Source organism: Gossypium arboreum, chromosome 3, assembly GCF_025698485.1.
Source record: "Gossypium arboreum isolate Shixiya-1 chromosome 3, ASM2569848v2, whole genome shotgun sequence".
Classification (NCBI taxonomy): Eukaryota; Viridiplantae; Streptophyta; class Magnoliopsida; order Malvales; family Malvaceae; genus Gossypium; species Gossypium arboreum.
The window spans coordinates 44,869,392-44,889,358 of NC_069072.1; the positions used below are offsets into that span (position 1 = coordinate 44,869,392).

Genomic DNA, 19,967 nt, shown 5'->3' on the forward strand with positions numbered 1-19,967 from the left:
TGAGACATGCACCTCAGTGGGTCGATGTTTGATGCTGGAAATACGAACTGGAGAATTACATCAACTTCTAGTAGTTGGCAATCCACATCTGATTAGGGGCGTTACGAAACGTACACAAGAAGGGATGATGTACTCTCTATGACGTCCACCGGCGAGGGGACCTCATACGTTGTATATGATGGTGGGTTAGTTGATAAGTCCAATACGGATCCACTTCGAGAGCTCGGCCCCGATAGTGCAGAAGTTGTATTTTTTTTCTGAACCAGAGCCTATTCTAACCGAACCTGAAGACAGTGAAGGGGGTTCAGATGAAGAATAAGAAGATTTGCAATTCACGGTGTACTTGCCTCCAGTCCACATGCATATGTCGATTTATCGGCAGATGATACGTTGGAGTTTCTAGATCTACCACACAAAAGGCATGATCGTACAAGTGTGTCATTGGATTCAGGTGAATTATAAGTTGGTAAGGAGTTTTCTAGTAAGGATAGTTTTCTTGGTGCATTAAAACAACATAGCATCACGAGCGGGGTTAACTACCACATGGTTAAATCAAAATTCGAGAAGTTCGAGGCCAAGTGTGCAGTGCAAAACGGTAGATGTTCATAGAAAATCATGGCTTCAGTTAAGAAAAAAAAGCTTGTAGGAGATAAAAAGTACAAAGGTCCACGTACATGTGTTGCCAGTACAGTATCACTGGGTGGTTAAGGTTTATGAATAATACTGTTATTACTTAATGTTGCATTATTTAATGTACTTCGTTGACAAGTGTTTCACAAGATCATCCCAAGATAGATTTAGATATGATAGCTAGCTTAATACTACCGATAGTGAAGGTAGATCCTAGGACTTTTGTGTCAGTCTTAATTGTCAATATTCGTAGCCAATTGAGATACACACCCTTTTACCTTAAAGCTTGGATAGCTAAACAGAAGGCGTTGGAAAAGATGCATAGTGGGTGAAACGCTTCATATAATGAGGTGTGGCAGTGGTATCAGGTACTGAAGAGGTACATCCCAGGTTGTATAACAGACCTTAAAACGGGCCTTACATACTACATCGATCGCTTGTTCCATGGATGCCAAGTGTTCAAGTGTTTGTTACGGAGCTTTAAACAATGTTGGGACGTATTTATGTACTACAAGCCATTGGTATAAATTGACGGTACCTTTATGTATGGTAGATATACCCATCGGCTATTACTAGTTGTGGCATAGGATGGTGGTGGGAGAATCTTTCCAATTACGTTTGCAATAACACTAAGGGAGTCAGGTGATGAATGAGATTTCTTTCTTTCTAGGTTAAAGAGGCATGTCTACCCCCAACCTGATATCTGCATTATATCGGATCAGGACACTAGAATACTAGCTGCAATTGAGCGACAAGGAAGTCTATGGGATCGCACACACCATCGATATTGTCTAAGGTACGTTGCGTCCAACTACTACTGGCAATATTAGTCTACCACTAAATTACGGCAAGTGACCAACATAGGTATTTAATCTCTATTAATATAATTTTTTTTTGTAATATTTAATTTATTATGAATGGAAGAGTATTATGTAATTTTCCCTATCAACTTATATTGACAGGGTACGAGATCAATAATGACCGTTTTCATAAGATGTTGGCGATTTTGCAGTCAGTTAACGATCAAAGCGCAGACTTTCTTTGTAATATACCTTTCGATCAGTGGACACAAGCATACGATGGCGGCCTATGATATGGTCATATGACTTCAACTTTGGCTGAATGCATAAATTATGTTCTAAAAGGAACGCGTCATTTGCCAATAACCTCAGTTGTGCGGGAGATATATTTTCGTTTGGAGGCACTATTTCTAAAGCAAGCAGCAAGTTATAAAGGCCAAATGCAGGGAAGCCATGTATGGTGCTGGAAGGCATTGTAAGAAATTAACAAGGCAAAGGAGGGCTAACACCATACACATAGTGTGTCAGGATCACGACAACTTATGGTTTAGTGTGACGGAGTTCAACAGACAGAACCAAGGTATTACCGATGGGCAATATTGTGTACACTTGAGAAATAGGACTTGCGACTGTGGGACGTTTGACGCACTTCGTTATCCATGCACTCATGCAACTACAGCTTGTTAGAATCTCTGTTTGAATCTCATAAGCTATGTTGACGAAGTGTACAAAATAGAATACATGTACAATATGTAGAGACACGTATTCCCACTCGTCTCAGATAACGTAAGTGGTCGTCTGTATCGTTTGCTCCGTTTAAGTTGTTACCTGATAAATAATGCGTCATAAACCAAAAGGTCGACCTTGCTAGAGTAGAATACGTGATAATATGGATATCCGAGAAAGAACGAACCAACAGAAGTTGTACGAATGGTGTAGGAACCCAGGTCATACAATTTGAACATGTCTAAATCGAAATAGTTGATAATTGCTTAAATGAAACTATGTTGCATTATTTCTTTTGCCTTATTCAATAGAACTTCTATTTTATTAAATTGGATAAAATATAAAAATAATTTACTATTAAAATATTCAAAACAACTTTTATTTTATTAAATGAAACAATATATTAAAAAAATAAATGTATGTGCCGATCGAAATTAGTGCCACATGAGAGTGGTCGATAATTATACTTTGGATTCCTTCTTGGTTCAACTTCTGCCGGGGGTTGTGGTTGCTCCGGCAGGTGTTGTAGTTGTTCTGGTTGTGGGTGTTAAGAGGATGACCCACCTTGATAGAATAAAAAATGCGAAGGTGTTTGCATCACTCATGACGAAGGTGTTTGAATCCCATAAGACAATGGAGATTGGAAATGAGATGAGCTCTTCGACGGTGCCTCATGCGATCCCTCTTACGACAATGGCTTATATATCGTCGGTTGAGTCAGAGTCATCGAAAAAGGAGATGCACCGGGCCATGCATTCCAACCTGGCATAGGACTAGGAAAAGGAAACATAAAAGGGCTAGGATACGCACCTGACATAATCTAAAGGGGCTGTGGTGTGGGCATCGCTGCTTGAGGCGTTTAGCCCAGTGATTGTGTGGGCGTTGTTGATAGGCTCGTGCCGTTATCCCTTCTCCTTAGATTTAAAGGGCCCCATCGTTCTCTTTCAACACGGATTTGTCAATGCTTCTGCTCTTCTGAAAGCAAATATGGCTTGCCATGGATCCTAAATCATGGCATGTGATTTGGCGCACACGCTAACTCTGGAACGATGATCGGTTCATGAGTAGGTATATAATCATATAGATTTTTCCAAATTTTGATATATTCCAAGAAGAACATCGGCCAATGCATATTCGATTACCGTAAGTCAATTTTGTACTCATCATCAAGCACCTCAAGTGTCATGGGAATCGATTCTCGGAATCCAAATTACCACAACACTCTATCTGTCTGGTGCATATCGACAGTACCATAGTTGGCCAATGGGACCGTAACATGGCAAATGTTCGAATTTTAAAAAAATTCATCCGAAATTACTGTCCACATTGCCGAATCCTCGTATGTTGTCTATTGAAACTATATGAACGTGATAAAAATATTAGTTATATATATAATACTAAATACTAAATATGAAACGACTATGTTATGTATATATATATATTATTTAATACTTACAAGCACTTTCGACAGTTGGTCTAATAGAAGCCGTATATCTTTAAGAGCGGTAGGTATTCCAACATAACTCACCAAATGGTTCCACCTAATTAAATAAAATTTTAGTATAAAATTATATTTTAAATCTATGTAATAATTGTAAAATCTAATATAAATTTTACCTCGTTATGAGTAGGAATATATATGGGTGATTCACTTGAGAACGTAAAAATGAAAAGCAAAACTAAGCCCATGATTGTAGTAGTGATAGGCAACCTCCGATTTTGGCTTTATTTGATTTTATCACCCCGCATATCTTCTGGTACAATGTTGCCAACACGGCAAGCCTCCAACTATGTTTGCCAGCTGCTTTAAAACCAACGAGTTTCAGCAGCCACATCAGATGTACGACGTTTCGTGACAAGTCCGGCACTAGATAACCTCCAATAATCTCAAGGGTGTATTCCCGAGCATATCGTATTCTTTTTACTTCAGTCAAATCATTCCCTGGCTCCGAGAATGTGTTTCGTAACAAGCCCATCTCGATCCGACCTCCGTAAATATTATCCAAAAGATCGTAGCATATGGCTCCCCAATCATCAGATTGAGCGGACCTGGTGAGTACGGACTCATTCACCGGTAATCCCAATTGTAACTGCACGTCCTCCAAAGTGATAGTACACTCCCCGCATGGAAGATGGAATGTTTGCGTTTTGAGTCTCTACCTCTCTATGAACGTGCTGATGAGTTTCGGGTTCAACTTGCACCCCCGGTCTATATTGGCTACGTACCAAAAACTCGCTTCCCTTAAGTAATTTTCTATCAACGATGATGGAGGACTAGACATATTACGAATATAACATTGTAATACCCAATCTACAGGCTGTTATAAAAAATTATAAAATTAAAATTACATAAATGAAAAATATTAAATAATATTCAAAAATTGAAATTAACTCTTACCATATTCATTTGTTCGACGGAGATATGTTTATGATCGAGACGAATTAATTCCCCGGCCACTGCTAACACGATCAAATATTTTTGAAATTATAAAAAAATACTATTTTAGATAAAAATTAAAGGAAATAATTAATTAAAGAGAGCTTTGAAAAATTTAGGGAGAAATTTGAGAGCTTTTTTGAGAATTTTAGAAGTGTGAAAAAAAGAAGAAGGGGGTTTTTATAGTTTTTTTTTTTTTTTACCATTGGACCCTCCAACTATCAAAATTTTAAATGGCTGTTGGAGGTAAAAAAATACGGGTTAAAACGCGCCCCTGGGTGAGCAATTTTACCACGTCAGCAAAGCGCGTCCACGTTAGCGCATTTTGTGCTGACATGGCAAAATCGATCCCTTAGAGATTTGTTTTACTAGAATTTTCTCTTAAAACGCTCTCACGTGGACGTGTTTTAATGTTTTCACCCCATTCCAATAAATAATGAAAAAAGTGGCCCATTTCTGTAAATAAGGTAGGAAATGGGCTTTTATTGGTAAAATGCTCACTAAATACAGCCACTCAATTATAATTTTTTTCATTTTAGGTATTCAAAATAAAAATTTTACAATTTAAGTACTCATATTATATAGTTCGGTCATTTATAATCCTCATTAAAATAGCTACCGCAAGTTGTTAAAAGAATTGGTATAATAACAAATTTAACCCTCAACTTTATATGTTATAATGATTTAGTCATAATTTTAAAAGATTAACCCTCAAAATTTATAAATATTTTCAATTTAATCCTAATTCTAAAAAAATCAAAGAAATATATAAAAATACATTAATATTTTAAAAATTATAATAGTAAATTTAAAAATATATATCAGCCATTTGGAAGATGACCCTGAAAACATAACAGTATATATCAACCATAAGTGGCTTTTGATAGGATTAGAAAAACATTGAAATAAATTATGCTGCATTATTTTCTGAAATGTTAGTGCTGATATTTACCTTGAATATCAACCATAAGGGGATTTTTTATATATATATTTTAATTTTTAAAATTAGGATGAAATTAAGAATATTTATAAATTTTAGGTTAATTTTTAAAATTACGACTAAATCGATATAATATATAAAAATTAAGAGTTAAATTTATTATTATACTGATTTTTTAAATGTTACACCAATTTACTTGTTTGTGGAATTTTAATTAGAATGATGAAATTTTTATTTTAAATGCGTAAAATAAAATTGTTTATAATAGCATGATTGCTTTTGTAGTTTACCTGATTAAAATCCCTTAGATAAACCATATTAAATGATTTCTGCTGCACCTTTGTCTGTTTTTTATTCTTTCCAATTTTGTTTTTATTCGAACCTATTTATTTATAGATCTATCATTACATGTAATGATTTCATCAATATATATATATAAACTTTTTTTTCTCTCTCTCATCCTCTCTTTCGTTCAGTCGTTCTCTCCATTTGTCGATTTTCAGATTTTGAATCTCCACAGGTACGCTTCCACGTAAACCCTAATTGCTTCTGTGTATTTTTTTTCTTTTCCTTTTCTGTTTTCGATTTACATTTTATCTGCTTCTTCAATAATCTTTTTTATTTCTTAATTTTTCCTTTTTGAGATCTGATTTTATGCTCCCGGATTTAAAAAACGGGAAGTTTTTTTTCCTCTTAATTCTGAATTTCGAATATATTGAATTTTTCTGTTTTAATCTTTAGAGTAAGAATACTGTTTTTAGATTGAAATTCATTCAATCTAGCAAACTGGCCGTTAAAGAAACATAATTTGTTTTATTTTTGTTAAATATTGATTTTGGTGGTGCATTTGCAGCTTGTCGCGATTGGACACTTGCTGAGACTAAGGGATTGTCATTACTCGAAATTAAGTTTTGATGGGCACTGTTTGGATTCTAGTAAAAAGATACTGCGATAAATTTTGGATTGGTTTGAATTAGGAGTTCTGTAATTCGCTTTTAGGCCGTTGGATTTTGGGTGGAATTCTTGATCGATATCAAGGAATTGAAATTCAGCTTTGTTTTTTGTTGGTTTAATTCTTTTTCGTGGTCATGGTGGATTTACAGTGAACCTGGATTTCGTACTATTTTATTATCTGTTGCTTGTGATGGCTGATGAAAGATCGGAGCAGATAGGAGCATAGAAGAGGCTTGTTCGACTTACCCGTGTATTCACGGTATATAGAAGCTTATGAGTGATGATAGGATATGGCGCACAGTTCCTTGAGACATAAGTTAAAGGGATTGGTTATCTAGTTGATTCCCAAACTTCGATTGTTTAAAGCTTTGGACATGAGAAGCCCCTGGCTCAATAAACTATCTGTCATTCTTGGCCCTAGACCGCCAGTCAGTTGGTTGTTCTTGTGCGTTGTCAGTTTGCTTGCGCTGATTACAGTCTTTGGATCGTCGTCTTCTAGTTCTTTTGACTCTGTAACCTCCACTTGGGTACCTGAGAATTATAAAAATTATAGAAGGCTAAAGGAGCAAGCTGCAATTGATTATTTTGAGCTTAGAACTCTCTCATCAGGTGCTAGTCGCCAAAGGGAGCTTGGCTTTTGTGGCAAAGAAAGAGAGAACTATGTTCCTTGTTACAACGTGACAGCAAATCTTTTATCTGGGTTTAAAGATGGAGAGGAATTTGATCGACATTGTGAAGTAGTAGGGCAAGGAAAGTGGTGTCTAATTCGCCCTCCTAAGGATTATAAGACTCCACTTCAATGGCCTGCTGGTAGGGATGTGATCTGGAGTGGAAATGTCAAGATAACTAAAGACCAATTCCTTTCTTCTGGAAGCATGACAAAGAGGTATTTATCAAAGCATTTGGATGCTTTGTTAAAGTAGAGAAAGTATCAGGTTTATCTCCTATGGTTACAAGCTTTACCTTTTAGAATTTTGCTAGTGTCTGTTCATTGTAGCAACGTGTGTATTCTTCTTTCTTTGTTCTTTACATGATCAATCACATCCTTTCTAATCTACCTTCATAATCTTTTAATAAACTGTTAGAATGATGTTGCTAGAAGAGAATCAAATTGCTTTTCAATCTGATGCTGGCTTAACCTTTGACGGTGTCAAAGATTATTCTCGCCAGATCGCAGAGATGATGGGACTAGGAAGTGACTCTGAATTTTTACAAGCTGGGGTAACGCTTTTTTATTTTTATTTTTTCATTCTATTATTTTAGCTTTTGGGGTGCCATGAGCTTTGAGGTCGGTATCTTTGGAATCAAATATGTTCTAATATTTTACCTTTAATGTTTACGAATATGAGAAAGACACTATATGGTCTTCAAGAGGAAGTAAAGCAATCTGCACCATGGTATTTAATATTCCTAATTTATTACAGGTACGCACTGTGCTTGATATTGGCTGTGGATTTGGAAGTTTTGGAGCTCATTTAGTTTCAATAAAGTTGATGGCTCTTTGTATTGCTGGATATGAGGCAACTGGAAGCCAAGTTCAGTTAGCTCTTGAGAGGGGTCTTCCAGCAATGATTGGCAATTTCATAACAAGACAACTGCCATATCCATCATTTTCATTTGACATGGTTCATTGTGCTCAATGTGGTATTCCTTGGGACAAGAAAGGTACTTTGGAGTTTAAAAGTAGGCTTGCTTTCTGTTATTTATTGATACTCATTTCAATTGTTATAAAATTATTTGGAAAGATGTAGCTATACCACTGTTCTGTTCCCTTTTTTTTAATTGATAATCTTCATGTCATGTTTCGTTATAGAGTTCTTTAGTTCTTTTGTTGAAAGTACAATGCTTTGTACTGATGCACTAAGGTGAAGTGTGGTGCATTGCTAACAGTGCCATCTGTTTAAGATTAATAATGCTGTTATCCGTGAAATGTATTTTGGTGCTGAAACTTCCTCCTTTGACCATTGATGGAGAAGACAAATTTTAGGGGGAAAAAAGATGGAAAAAGTATAATGCATTTAGCCCCAATCGCCTAGTGTACTGTTACATGTGCATATGATCATAATTCATTGTCAATATACCTATCTATATTTAACAAATAGGCAAGGATAGCTGCCTATTTTGAAATTACATATGCTTTGCCTTCTAACCATGTCTTCATAAAACAGAGGGGATGCTTCTCATAGAAGTAGATCGGTTACTCAAACCTGGAGGGTATTTTGTTTTAACCTCACCCAAAAGTAAGTCACATGGAAGTGCAACAGGTACAAAGATAAGAAACATGCTAACACCACTGGAACAATTCCCTGAAAAAATTTGTTGGAGTCTTATTGCTCAGCAGGATGAGACGTTCATCTGGCAGAAAACTGCTGATTCTCAGTGCTATTCTTCTCGGTGAGTATGCACTGATAATTTTCACTCTTCTCAGAGTAGCTCTTAGTTCAATCGCTTTATGAAACAGGCTTTCAATTCAGTAAAACTGTCTTTAGGTTGTCTCACCCTTTTTGTATTTGTTCCTCTTAACTTCTAACTTTCAGATCTACGATTTTCTGACTTTGTTTTCTTGAATACAGCAAGCAGAATGATGTACCCCTTTGCAAAGGACATGATGCTTCCTATTATCAGGCCTTGAGCCCATGCATTATTGGACCTTCCAGCAAACGCTGGATTCCTAGTCAGAACAGGTCCTCTAGCTCAGAATTGAGCTCTGCGGAGCTTGCACTTCATGGAAAGTATTGTTCCAACCTTTTTCTATCCTCCTGCACCTGTATTTTTGTTTTCCTGTTGTTTTGCAAATGCAATCCACGGTTTATGCAGTAGATGACTTTATCTGGCTAGTGTATTGATGTAAATTAATCCTTGCAGGAGTCAGTCCAGAAGATTTCTTTGAAGACTTGCAAGGTTGGAAATTAGCTTTAAAAAACTATTGGTCTTTGCTTACTCCATTAATTTTCTCTGATCATCCCAAGAGGCCAGGTGCTGAAGATCCATTGCCTCCATTTAATATGGTACGCAATGTGATGGACATGAATGCTCATTATGGGGGTTTAAATGCTGCATTCCTGGAGGAAAAGAAATCAGTGTGGGTGATGAATGTGGTGCCTGTTACGTCACGTAATATGCTACCTCTTATTCTTGACCGAGGTTTTCCCGGTGTTTTGCATGACTGGTTAGATTTTTACAACTTCGAAGTAATTTTTTTAAGTTGATAGGAATGAGATGGTTTAGGACTTCAAATTTTGCTTTGTTTTTAGCTATATTTATTTTCACAAGTTTTTGACTCATTTTCTTCCAGATTAAGATAACGTTAAAGTTTGTTAATCTTAAAGATTCTGTTAAAATAATTTGCTTTAGTTTTAGATTCATTCTATAACTGAATATTACTGTCTTCCATAATTTTTCTATATATTATGAGCTTTTAGTAGTTGAACTATATTTGACTTATTTCCTCAAGTCATAGTGACAAATAAAGACATGGTTCACCGTGGTAGAATTGCTAATAAGATTGCTCCTTTCTGACAGGCAGCTATTTATCAATCTATTGGATTGTGAAAACAATTTTCTTATCTGATATAACTGGTGGTGTTCAGGTGTGAACCCTTCCCAACATATCCTCGAACATATGACATGCTTCATGCAAATGGGCTCCTCTCGCACCTCTCTTCAGAGAGGTGCAGTTTGATGGACTTGTTTGTAGAGATGGACCGAATCCTGCGTCCTGAGGTAATTTCCACTTTTTACATGGTTTATGCTTGAATTCCAATGGGTGTATTTATGCCGCAATTACCTGTAAATGTCCCAACCGTTTGTTAGATAGTTTGAAGGAAAGTATCACCATTCTTTTTTGATTTTTCATATGTTTTTATTTTATATTCAACAGTACCGCTGCAATCTTTTTTTTTTTTTTTTGGATATTTTGAATCAACCCCCTAGAATGCTATTTCATTTTGTGTACTAGAATATGTTGTGTTAGGGAATGATTTTTGAAAGATTTGTTGCTTGAACAACAGTATAATGGGAAGCATTCATCCTTATAATATTTGCTTATGTTTATTTGCAGGGTTGGGTTGTGCTTTATGATAAATTAGGAGCTATAGAGTTGGCACGTGCGCATGCTACACAGATACGATGGGGTGCAAGAGTGATCGACATTCAGAATGGTAGTGATCAGAGGCTACTGATTTGTCAGAAACCATTTTTGACAAAATGATTGATCAAAGAAGGATCAGGTCTCAAGACCACAGATTTGTACACTGTTTTTTATCTGGTAATTCCTCTAATAAAACACCAAAACATCGTCTATGATTCACTTAGCATGGAAGTAGTGCATGTAGAAGCATGCATGAACAGTTAAAAGTAATAATATATTATGCAGATTATTGAGCTTTGATGCTCAGGACATTGGAACTTGATTGACTTTGTGATGAACTGCTTAGGGGATACGGTTTCCGATAATGATAATTTGAGATCCCCAAGAAAATAGGGAAAATGAATAAAGAAAAGAAATTATAACCTAAGCTTCACACATTGGGTTTCTTGATTGCATTGCATCAGTAAGAAAGAAAGAAACCCTAAGCATCAAACCTAAGGTTGATTGCATCCCACTGTATCTGAATGCCAGCAATAATGCAAAATACCATATAATCTATGAACAAGTCCTTATAATGTGGGCAAACTGATGAAGTTTATTTTGGCAGCATCAGACTGTGAGATATGATGTGGAGTCGAGACAGGTTTGACATTTAGTGACTGAACAAGGAACAAAGGTTGAAGGCTGTAGATTAGAAAAGGAGGTAGCTGCAAAATGTAGCTGCTCTACCTTTTACCTTTTTCTTTTTTTAAAAATTTTGGTCAAGGCTTTGTAGCAATTCATTCATCCATGTCATTTCTTTACCTACTTTATAGTGAACTCCTTGTATCGAACCATCATTGCGGTGCAATTGCCACGAAATGTGATTAGTACAAAAGATCAACCAAGCTCTCTCTCTCTCTCTCTCACTTTTCCTAATGGTTCCAGTTTTCCATTCAAAAGCTTAGCCATATAGCAAATGGGAAATGATTCGTACGCCTCAACTCAAATGTTTACGATATCCTGTAATATGATCATCACAGCCAAAAGCAGACATTCGTCTCTTTTTTTTTCTTTTTTCTTTCAGAAATAATCAAGAGGATTGCGAAATTATTTGATTAAAAGGTGCAAAAAAGAAAAGACATTTATTTGTCAACATGCGAATACCTTTTCCTAACTTTTTTCTGTTCCTATTCCTCAGAAAGCATATAAAGGGTGAAAAAAAGAGAATTGAGATATTAGAGGGGGGAAATCACAAGCTAAGAACACGACATTTATCCTCCAAAGGCTCAGAATTGACAAAAATCTAATAACAAATGGGTTGATTACTTCATCGGAACCTGGTTAACCCCAATTGTCCCTCTTGATAATTTCAAGCATCATGTAGTCCCAAGCCTACAATAAGAGATGAATTCCAAGTTAAAAACCCATTAGCAAAAGTTCAAGATTCTCAATTCATTCAAGAGCATAGAAGAAATGTGCATGTCAAGGGCACATAGATATAGTCCGGAAATGCTTACACAAGTATTGATACCTTAAGACTTCATAACTTGCCTATGATGCATATTCAGTGCCATAGTCAAGATCAAAAAGGATGCCCCTGCGATTTTCAGAGCCCATCCTGATCCTGAATTTCTTAGCCAGAGATTCAACTTTATCATCGCACTCGTAGTCCATCTCTCGTATGCATCGCCTTCTGACCCTTTTTAGTGTTTCTTTGGATGGTACAAATCCAGAGGTCACCTGCCAAAAGAATTGTTCAATGCCCATCAATCTTTTTCTATGGAGATGTCATGTGCTAATTCCTAACAACCAGAAAGAAAATGGAGTTACCATCTTGTCAATCATAGAGAGAGCAGCTTTTTGATCTCGATTGATGAGATGAGCATCAATAAGCAACGAATATGACTTAGCATTGGGTTTCACACCCAAGCTCAGCATGTGCTCAAACACCCTTGAAGCTTCAAAAGTCTGCCATGAAAGGATATATTATTTACTTGAAGAATTAGGTTTAAGTTCACAGCTTAAATCCCAAGAAAGCACCTTTCAGTTGGGAAGGGGGTGGTTCGATGAGTTTTTTAGAACGTAAGACTATGCTACAGGAGCAAGAGAGAAAAAGGACACAAAAGAAGAATCAGGCTAAGCATTTTTAACAACATCTAGAATACATGCATTCTGCAAGCTCAAGATTAACTAATGCATGCAGCTAAATGTACTGGTTGCAAGTGTATGTACATACAAGGGATAGAGATACATACTTTCTTCAGCTTTCCAAATGCATAGATTAGAGCATTATATGAATGAATGTCAGGGGTCAACCCAAAAGAGGAACTTATTGCATCAAATGTTTGGTAGGCACGCTCGATATCCCATATGTTTCCACATCCCAAAATTATACAATTCAGAGCGGCAACAGACTTGTATGGAGGATCTGCACGACTTAAGTTCTCAAGTTGAAAATATACCTGGGAGAATATTTCAAATTTTCAACATCAGCAACACCCTCCTCTATAAATGAGCAAAAAATATGCAAGTAGGTTTATAAAAAATTTAAACAAGCAATGATGAATTGAATACCATAACAGCAAACTTGAAAAGCCTTTATTTCCCCAAAAGAGAGAAAAAAAAGGAAAGAAAGATTTCTCTCACACAAAAATTGTAGTTACAAGGATGTAAGTGCTAAATTCTGATAAAGTGGCCTACAGATGCAAATTCTAATATAATTGCCACGGCATGCAGCCATCAATGAATGCATTCCAAGAATAGAATGATGCAGCAAAAATAATTTTATTTTAAACATATTCCACAGTTCTAAACACAAAGACAAGTGGTCTAAAAGGCTTCATTCAAATGCTCAATAAGCATCAAATGGTTATTGAGCAGCTTAAGGAACTTCTTTGAAATTTATTCATCACTAATATTTCTAAATTGGATTCCTTCTAATTTAAAAGGCAACATGCATGCATGGTGAAATTTCACATACTAATACCCTTCTCTTGAGAAATATAGCAATCGTCGATAACATTAAATAATAGATGATTCAAAGGAATATCAAAATGTAACAGGACATACTGAATCCAAAGTCTCAAAACCATTCTTGGAGCAAGCCACAACCAAGGGATATAAAGAGGTGAAAGGTGAGAACAGGTCTTCTGCTTCGTTAGTGGACTTGCCATGAGTAGCCTCAAACTCATGCAACGTGCCAAAAGCTTTCTGCAGATTCCCCAATGATGCATGTGCATAAATCTTCCCAAGGAAAGATTCAGGGTTGGGCACCTTCTTTTGACGCAATGAACGCCGTAGGATTGCCCAGGACACATCCAACAGTTTTGAACTGTATGTCCTACCCGCAGTTACAAGTGCTGAGACAATTAATCCTTCATCTACAGAAAGCAAGAAAGGCGGCCTTGCATTTTCACCCCGAGCAATCCATTTGGCCATAAATTCCAAGGCATAAAATGCTAGCTTGCTGTTATCTGCTTGCATTGCAACTTCTGCAAGATAGTTGCACAAAGTCCAATTTGGATAAAGAGCTCTATTCTGATCTGTTGTCTGCTAAGAGTCATAAGAACAAAGTTAAATAATCAAACACTGAGCAAAGGCTACCTCCTAATCGAAACAATATCATTAGCAAGCAACAAGAGTCATATACCTTGCACATCTCAATGACAGTGGCCAATTCATCAAGCCGGCCTTGTTTAACACAGCATGCCACACATTCTGTAAAAACTCGCATGGACAACTTATATCCAGATTTTAAGGCCATATCAATATGATTCAAGGCTGCTTCAAACTGTTGTGACTCAAATAGCATTCCAATAACCAAATCATAAGTCTCATCGTCAGGCAGAGATTCTGTTCCACCTTGCAGCATCCTGATAGAAATAGATTGAAGGTGAATATCACCAATATTTTAGAAAACAATTCCAAAGATAAACATGCTAAAGCAGCGTATTACTGATGCTATTGAATTCCTAGAAAAATGAATGCACATCCTTATTGAAAGCAAATTGATGAAAAAAAGGTCTTTAAAGTTTTAAAAGGAAATATATATATTCATCCACGACCACACAACCCCAAGTCCGATAGTATGGCAGAAGTGATTGTAACAAAAAATATATTATATATATCATTTTAAATAAAAAAAATCCAAACTCTCAATATAATTACAAAAAAAGAAACAAAATTAACTTAAAAGATTAATCCAAGCTCACTGCTACGAAATGCAAATAAACAAACTTTAGCAGCAAATTAGAAACAATTTTAGTTATATCCCTTCTCATTTATTAACTCAAATATTTATGGAACTTTCAAGCAAAAGGCAACCTACAATTATCCAAAACACCCCAAAAAAAAACATAGGGCTTTAAAAGAGAGAAATTGGGGGGAGCATAGTGCTACTATAACTAACCGTTCAAGCAGCTTCTCAGCAGCTTCAGTTTCCTTAGCTTGCTTCATAGCCTTTAAAACGAAATTAAAGGTCGCTGTATTGGGAACAATGGCAAACTCGTCCATTTGCGCCACCAAATCAAGCAAATCACCTGCCGATGCTCCGATCATAAAACTAGCCCTCAAATACTGATTATAAAGATTCACATCGGGCTTATTGGGCTTCCCATTCTTATCCAGCGATCGAACCCAGAACTCAAATAGCTCTTTCACGTCGGTCCATCGTTGCTGAGTCATCAAATCAGCAAAATGGTTCATTAAAGCAGGGGCATCAAGGATTTGGGAGAGGTATTGAATCCGTTGGCCAGGAGTTTGGCTGAGGAAGCCGAGGGGAATAAGGGATTGCGCTAGGGAGGTTGTTTTTCTGGCTGCGTTTGGGTCTCGCCAGTTCTCGTGGTAAAGGGGGCTGCCGGAGGCTGGGTTGGGAGGGAGAGGGGTGGTTTGAGTTTCAGCCGTGTGGGCTGACTCGGCAAGTTGGGGTTCTTGAGAGAGGAAAGGGAAGCTGGAAATGGATTTGGCTTGGCTTACTCGGAGTAGGATTCGTGTTCTGGTCAAGATCGCCATTTGTGAAGCCATTTTTTGTTCACTGTCAATAGTGAAGCAAAAGAGCTAACTTCTCAGGTTAGGGTTTTTGAGACGACGAAAAGGGGTTATCGCCTTTGAAGGAGACAATAGTAAATTCAATATTGGGTTAATTTCATTATACATACACAAAGTATTTCCGATTCTAAATTCATCCCTAAATTAAAAAATGTTCGCAAAGAATCAAATTTTTATTGAGGGGTGAGATCGGTTTATAAGAAATCGGGGTATTTGGTTTTTTTATTTTTCGAATCGGTGGTCGGTACGGATTTGGGTTTCATATGGGCTTTGAGCTTTTGAATTTTATTAATAATTAGATTAAATTATTTTTGTTTTATGTTTTTAAGACATTATTTGGCAATTTTATTTTTTTAATGATACATAAAATCTCAATTAATATATTTATTTAAAAATAATTTATAAAATTTATAATTAAAAATTCAATTAAACTTTGATTTAATCACACTCAACCTTCATTGAACATGGTTAAATATTAAATTATTTGTATTTTATAACTCTTAATGTGTAATGATAGTAAAAAACACCCAACTTGAAAATGTTAATAATGGTAATCCAAATTTTAAAAGTTTTAACAACAATAATAAATAAACAATGCATTCGTAAGAGGATGAATTTGAAATTAGATTTAGGGTTTATTTTTTATTTTTATTCAATTATAGAATATGTAAAAGCATAATAAAACTGTATTTAGCTTTTAGAAGCAATGAGTTTTGTTTTGGATTTTAAATATATTTAAATTTGGGTTTCTTTTTAAAAATTTTAAACTTTTTTTTTTTAACTTTTCGATATCTAATGAAATAAACTGAAATCTAACTGAATTGATGTGGTTCAACGAAATCATCTAATTAGAACTGAACTAAACTATAAAAAAACACGAACAGAATTGTCTATTCGACTCAGTTTCTTGGTTTGATAGGTTTTTTTTAACCCTAATTGTATTAATTAGATTACTCCCTCAGCTTAAATTGTTAACACGATAGTGTATGTTGTATTAACAAGTTGAGTATGACATATTAAAAAATAATGTAATAAAATTTAAGATTTTCTTTTAACAGGTCCATTTACCATTCAAAACAGTGGCAGGGCAATTAGCGAGTAGATTAAAAAAGTGACTTACTTAAACTACTTTCTCTTTTTGGGTGGTGATCGAGTTTGAGAAGAAGAAATAAGAATGGATAATTGATTCCTACTCTCCGGATGTGCTTCATTTTTTGTTATTGTTTACAGCTTATGTCTTATTCATGTTAGCTCACAGTATTATATGGTTTTGGCTTGATGCCAGCAAAGCATCTGCAGGTGTTTTACAAATACAACATTCATCATTTCATACTACATAGCACTAAAAAATGATTCTATTCTAATATCAAGAGGCTCAAATATTGATTGCATTCCCACAGTTCAGTAATAAATTAATTTACTACACCAATGTGTGATTGGCTCATACAAATATGATCCCATTCTCCTTAATGGTGTCAAGAACTATGCCTAGCTTACCTTCAATCCTCTCACCCTTTCTAGGCTCGTAAGACATTGCATACACATCGGCTTCCTTTGATCGTTCAGCAATAAGTTTCCCGATTGTTCTGCATGCATTGTGGTCTGTGAGTGATGCCAAATTGTTTCTAAGATCCTTGGCATTCGTGGTTGCGACTGATATCACTTTGCTTGTACCTCGATGCATCACTTTTGCATGAATAAATTTCTTCGAAAAGAAAACATTTAGTAGAAATGGCCTCATATACATATCGGTCCTTTGTTTCCATGATTTCCTATTGGGTTGCTTTGCAGCTTCACCACGTGATCTCCTGGTCCAGGCAGCTTGAACAAAAGGACCCTAAACATAAATGCCAAACAAAATTAACTTGGATTCTCTTTTTGCTTCCTTCAACGGATTTAGTCAGTGCTCAGTGTGTAAATTGTCCGCTAAATATGCACAACAGGAAATCATAACTTACTATCATATAACAAATCAAAACAAACACCTTTCCAACTATTCGACATAAAAGCCAAAATCCGAACAATTTCAGATCCTAAAGTGTTAAACTGTACGAAGTTACATTTGGATTAAAAAGAGTGACTAAAATTATCAGCCAGATGTATTATGCTTTACTAAAAAGGACAAATTGTGCATACGAGTTCACAAGTTCACATATTTTGAGGTGAAAGTACCATAAAGGCCCCTGCATTAAGAGTCAGATTGCATTTAGCCCCCTTTAATTAGTCTCTATATGTTAGATCAAAGAGCAAATTGGTCCTTTATGTTAAAATTCATCAATTTTTACTCTTCAAAACTAGTGTGGCTAACCAAATAACTAGACAGTTGGCGTGCCCACGTATACCTTATGCTGACGTATAAGGATCAGTTTTTAACAGTAAAAACTGATGAAATTGTTAATAGAAAGACTAGTTTGCTCACTGATCTAATCTATATGACTAATTTGCCCATTTTTTTAAGTAGAAGGGCAATATACAATTTCCCTCCTAGTATAAGGGCCTCCATGGTACTTCTACCCATATTTTATCATTGATCATACTATAATAAAACCCAACCCCATGGAACATAAGAACAATGATGAGAGGAGATTTTTATTCTCTAAATTTAAACAAAATCTAAGCTCAAAAACATTTTATTTTGGAGCTTGCTAGTAAAATTCAGCAATGATGTTATCTGCCCCTGTGAACAAGCCGGTAAGTAACGAATCAAACCTCAAGACAAGATGTTATATCTTCTCAACCATCAAAACAGGAGCACCATGATATTCTTTAACACCAGAGAATGGAAGTAAGATTTTATAATCTTTTCATCGGAAACAGGGTGTACTTCACATCATTTTCCTCGAGATAAATCTCCACAGCGCAAAAAGGCTGTTTAAAATCTTCTAGGTCTAGGCATATTCGATACAAACAATAATGATCCGATTTCTAAATTATGAAACTTTATTTGGCATAGTATATATCTCTACTTTCATACAGAAAAGAGATTATCCCTTCCAAACCAGTAAACTCTTATCAACTTCATAAGACATCTTTGAGTTCAATTAGAAGAGTATATCAACAAAAGGGCTCCGCCACAAAGGACAAGCTTATAAAATATTGTCTTACAAACATCACCTCGTGGAACAAACCAGCAGGCAAACTGGAATTACTAAACCAAAAAAGGCAAGTTTTGAGAAAACATTTTGTTATAGAATTTTCGAGAAATCGAATTTCATATTTACCAGGTCAGCACATTTTTCAGACTCTCGAACACCTAATATCACCATATTCAACTGCTAAACGCTCTGATTTACTCAGTTGCAGAATAGAGAGTTTTGACTCCAATTATAACCTAAAATGCTTCCCCTAACACTGATCCCTCTATGGAAAGAACATATATAATCTATGAAAATAAGTTAATGAAAAAACAAATATTGGTCATTAATCAAGCATGCTTATTCAGCTACAACATGAAAGGCAACCCAAAACCCAGCTTACAATTGCCATCAAGTAAACAATTACTAACCCATTTTTTTTCACATGCCTAGGACACTTATAACAGCATAATCAAACATAAAAGACCCGTTACTTCATCAAATTTCCTTTCCCAGGAACCAAAACACAATAATGTTTAAACAAAAAAAAAAAGAAAAAGGAATACCTTGTTAAGAGAGGGAGCAGGAGGGAGCGTGAATGAGTTAATGGATATGTTGATACTGGGAAACGAAGAGGTCCATGACAGTGAGGTGAGTTTGTTGGAGCGTTCAGAGTGAGTCGGGAATGAGTTGAGGGACCGCGTTGGTAAAGCTGAAGAAGATACGATTATCGATACCATTTTTTTACTCCGCCAGTTGTGTCCGGGTTTTACTTCTAAGGCTAATTCAGGGCTTAAAAACGAAGGCTTCTTCTACATTGGGCCACCCCGGATCAGACCGTGGACACAACAATTGAGTTTACTCCTGTAGAAACCCCGGCTTAAGATTTCTTTGATATTTTTGTCCTGGGATTTTTACTACACATTTCCCTTCTTCTTTTTCAAATTGAAAAACAGATTTACTTTTTTGTCCAGAGATATCCCAAAGAAAGTAAACTTGGGGGCAATTTACAAAAAAAAGTTTTTTTTTTAATATTTATGGAAATGGGTCAACTTTTTAATTATTTACTGGAAATGGCCGAATTCCCCCAAAGCGCGTTCACGTTAGTGCGATGTCAGGTGACATGTCAACAAAACGCGTCCCTTAGGGAGCGTCCCTCAAGGGTGCGTTTTGTGCTGACGTGGCAAAATGCTCTCTAAGGATGCATTTTGTCCTTTTTTTAGGGTTAGGATTTTTTTTTGCATTTAGGGTTAGGATTAAGGTTTTAAGGTTTAGAATTTTTAATAAA

At 35.9% G+C, this 19,967-nt stretch overlaps 3 protein-coding genes across 6 annotated transcripts; 1 reads left to right on the forward strand and 2 right to left on the reverse strand.

Annotated features, from left to right (window-relative positions):
- Positions 1-5,796: 5,796 nt before the first annotated feature.
- LOC108482941 (probable methyltransferase PMT5) lies at positions 5,797-11,454 on the forward strand. 3 transcript variants are annotated; one of them, XR_008280066.1, is made up of 10 exons: positions 5,797-6,053; positions 6,387-7,373; positions 7,573-7,708; positions 7,912-8,152; positions 8,656-8,881; positions 9,061-9,214; positions 9,352-9,656; positions 10,078-10,210; positions 10,548-10,754; positions 11,185-11,454. XR_008280066.1 is itself a non-coding variant. In XM_053025692.1 (10 exons), exons 2-10 carry the CDS (start codon positions 6,862-6,864, stop codon positions 10,695-10,697), a joined length of 1,782 nt encoding a protein of 593 aa, XP_052881652.1. In that variant the 5' UTR covers positions 5,797-6,053; positions 6,387-6,861; the 3' UTR covers positions 10,698-11,004. The 3 variants fall into 3 exon arrangements, 2 of the variants coding, with proteins under 2 accessions (XP_052881652.1, XP_052881651.1); XM_053025692.1 differs by lacking the exon at positions 11,185-11,454 and having other exon boundaries at positions 9,352-9,388; positions 9,464-9,656; positions 10,548-11,004; XM_053025691.1 differs by lacking the exon at positions 11,185-11,454 and having other exon boundaries at positions 10,548-11,004.
- Positions 11,455-11,658: 204 nt separating this feature from the next.
- Positions 11,659-15,820, reverse strand: LOC108482942 (pentatricopeptide repeat-containing protein At1g26460, mitochondrial). 2 transcript variants are annotated; one of them, XM_053025694.1, is made up of 7 exons: positions 14,968-15,820; positions 14,209-14,431; positions 13,629-14,108; positions 12,815-13,021; positions 12,390-12,527; positions 12,077-12,299; positions 11,659-11,951 (listed from the first exon to the last, which is right to left on the reverse strand). In XM_053025694.1, exons 1-6 carry the CDS (start codon positions 15,579-15,581, stop codon positions 12,111-12,113), a joined length of 1,851 nt encoding a protein of 616 aa, XP_052881654.1. In that variant the 5' UTR covers positions 15,582-15,820; the 3' UTR covers positions 11,659-11,951; positions 12,077-12,110. The 2 variants fall into 2 exon arrangements, with proteins under 2 accessions (XP_052881654.1, XP_052881653.1); XM_053025693.1 differs by having other exon boundaries at positions 12,091-12,299; positions 14,968-15,818.
- A 1,138-nt stretch (positions 15,821-16,958) lies between these two features.
- LOC108480867 (uncharacterized) lies at positions 16,959-19,581 on the reverse strand. Its single transcript, XM_017783993.2, has 2 exons — positions 19,246-19,581; positions 16,959-17,442 (listed from the first exon to the last, which is right to left on the reverse strand). Exons 1-2 carry the CDS (start codon positions 19,417-19,419, stop codon positions 17,047-17,049), a joined length of 570 nt encoding a protein of 189 aa, XP_017639482.1. The 5' UTR covers positions 19,420-19,581; the 3' UTR covers positions 16,959-17,046.
- Positions 19,582-19,967: the final 386 nt, after the last annotated feature.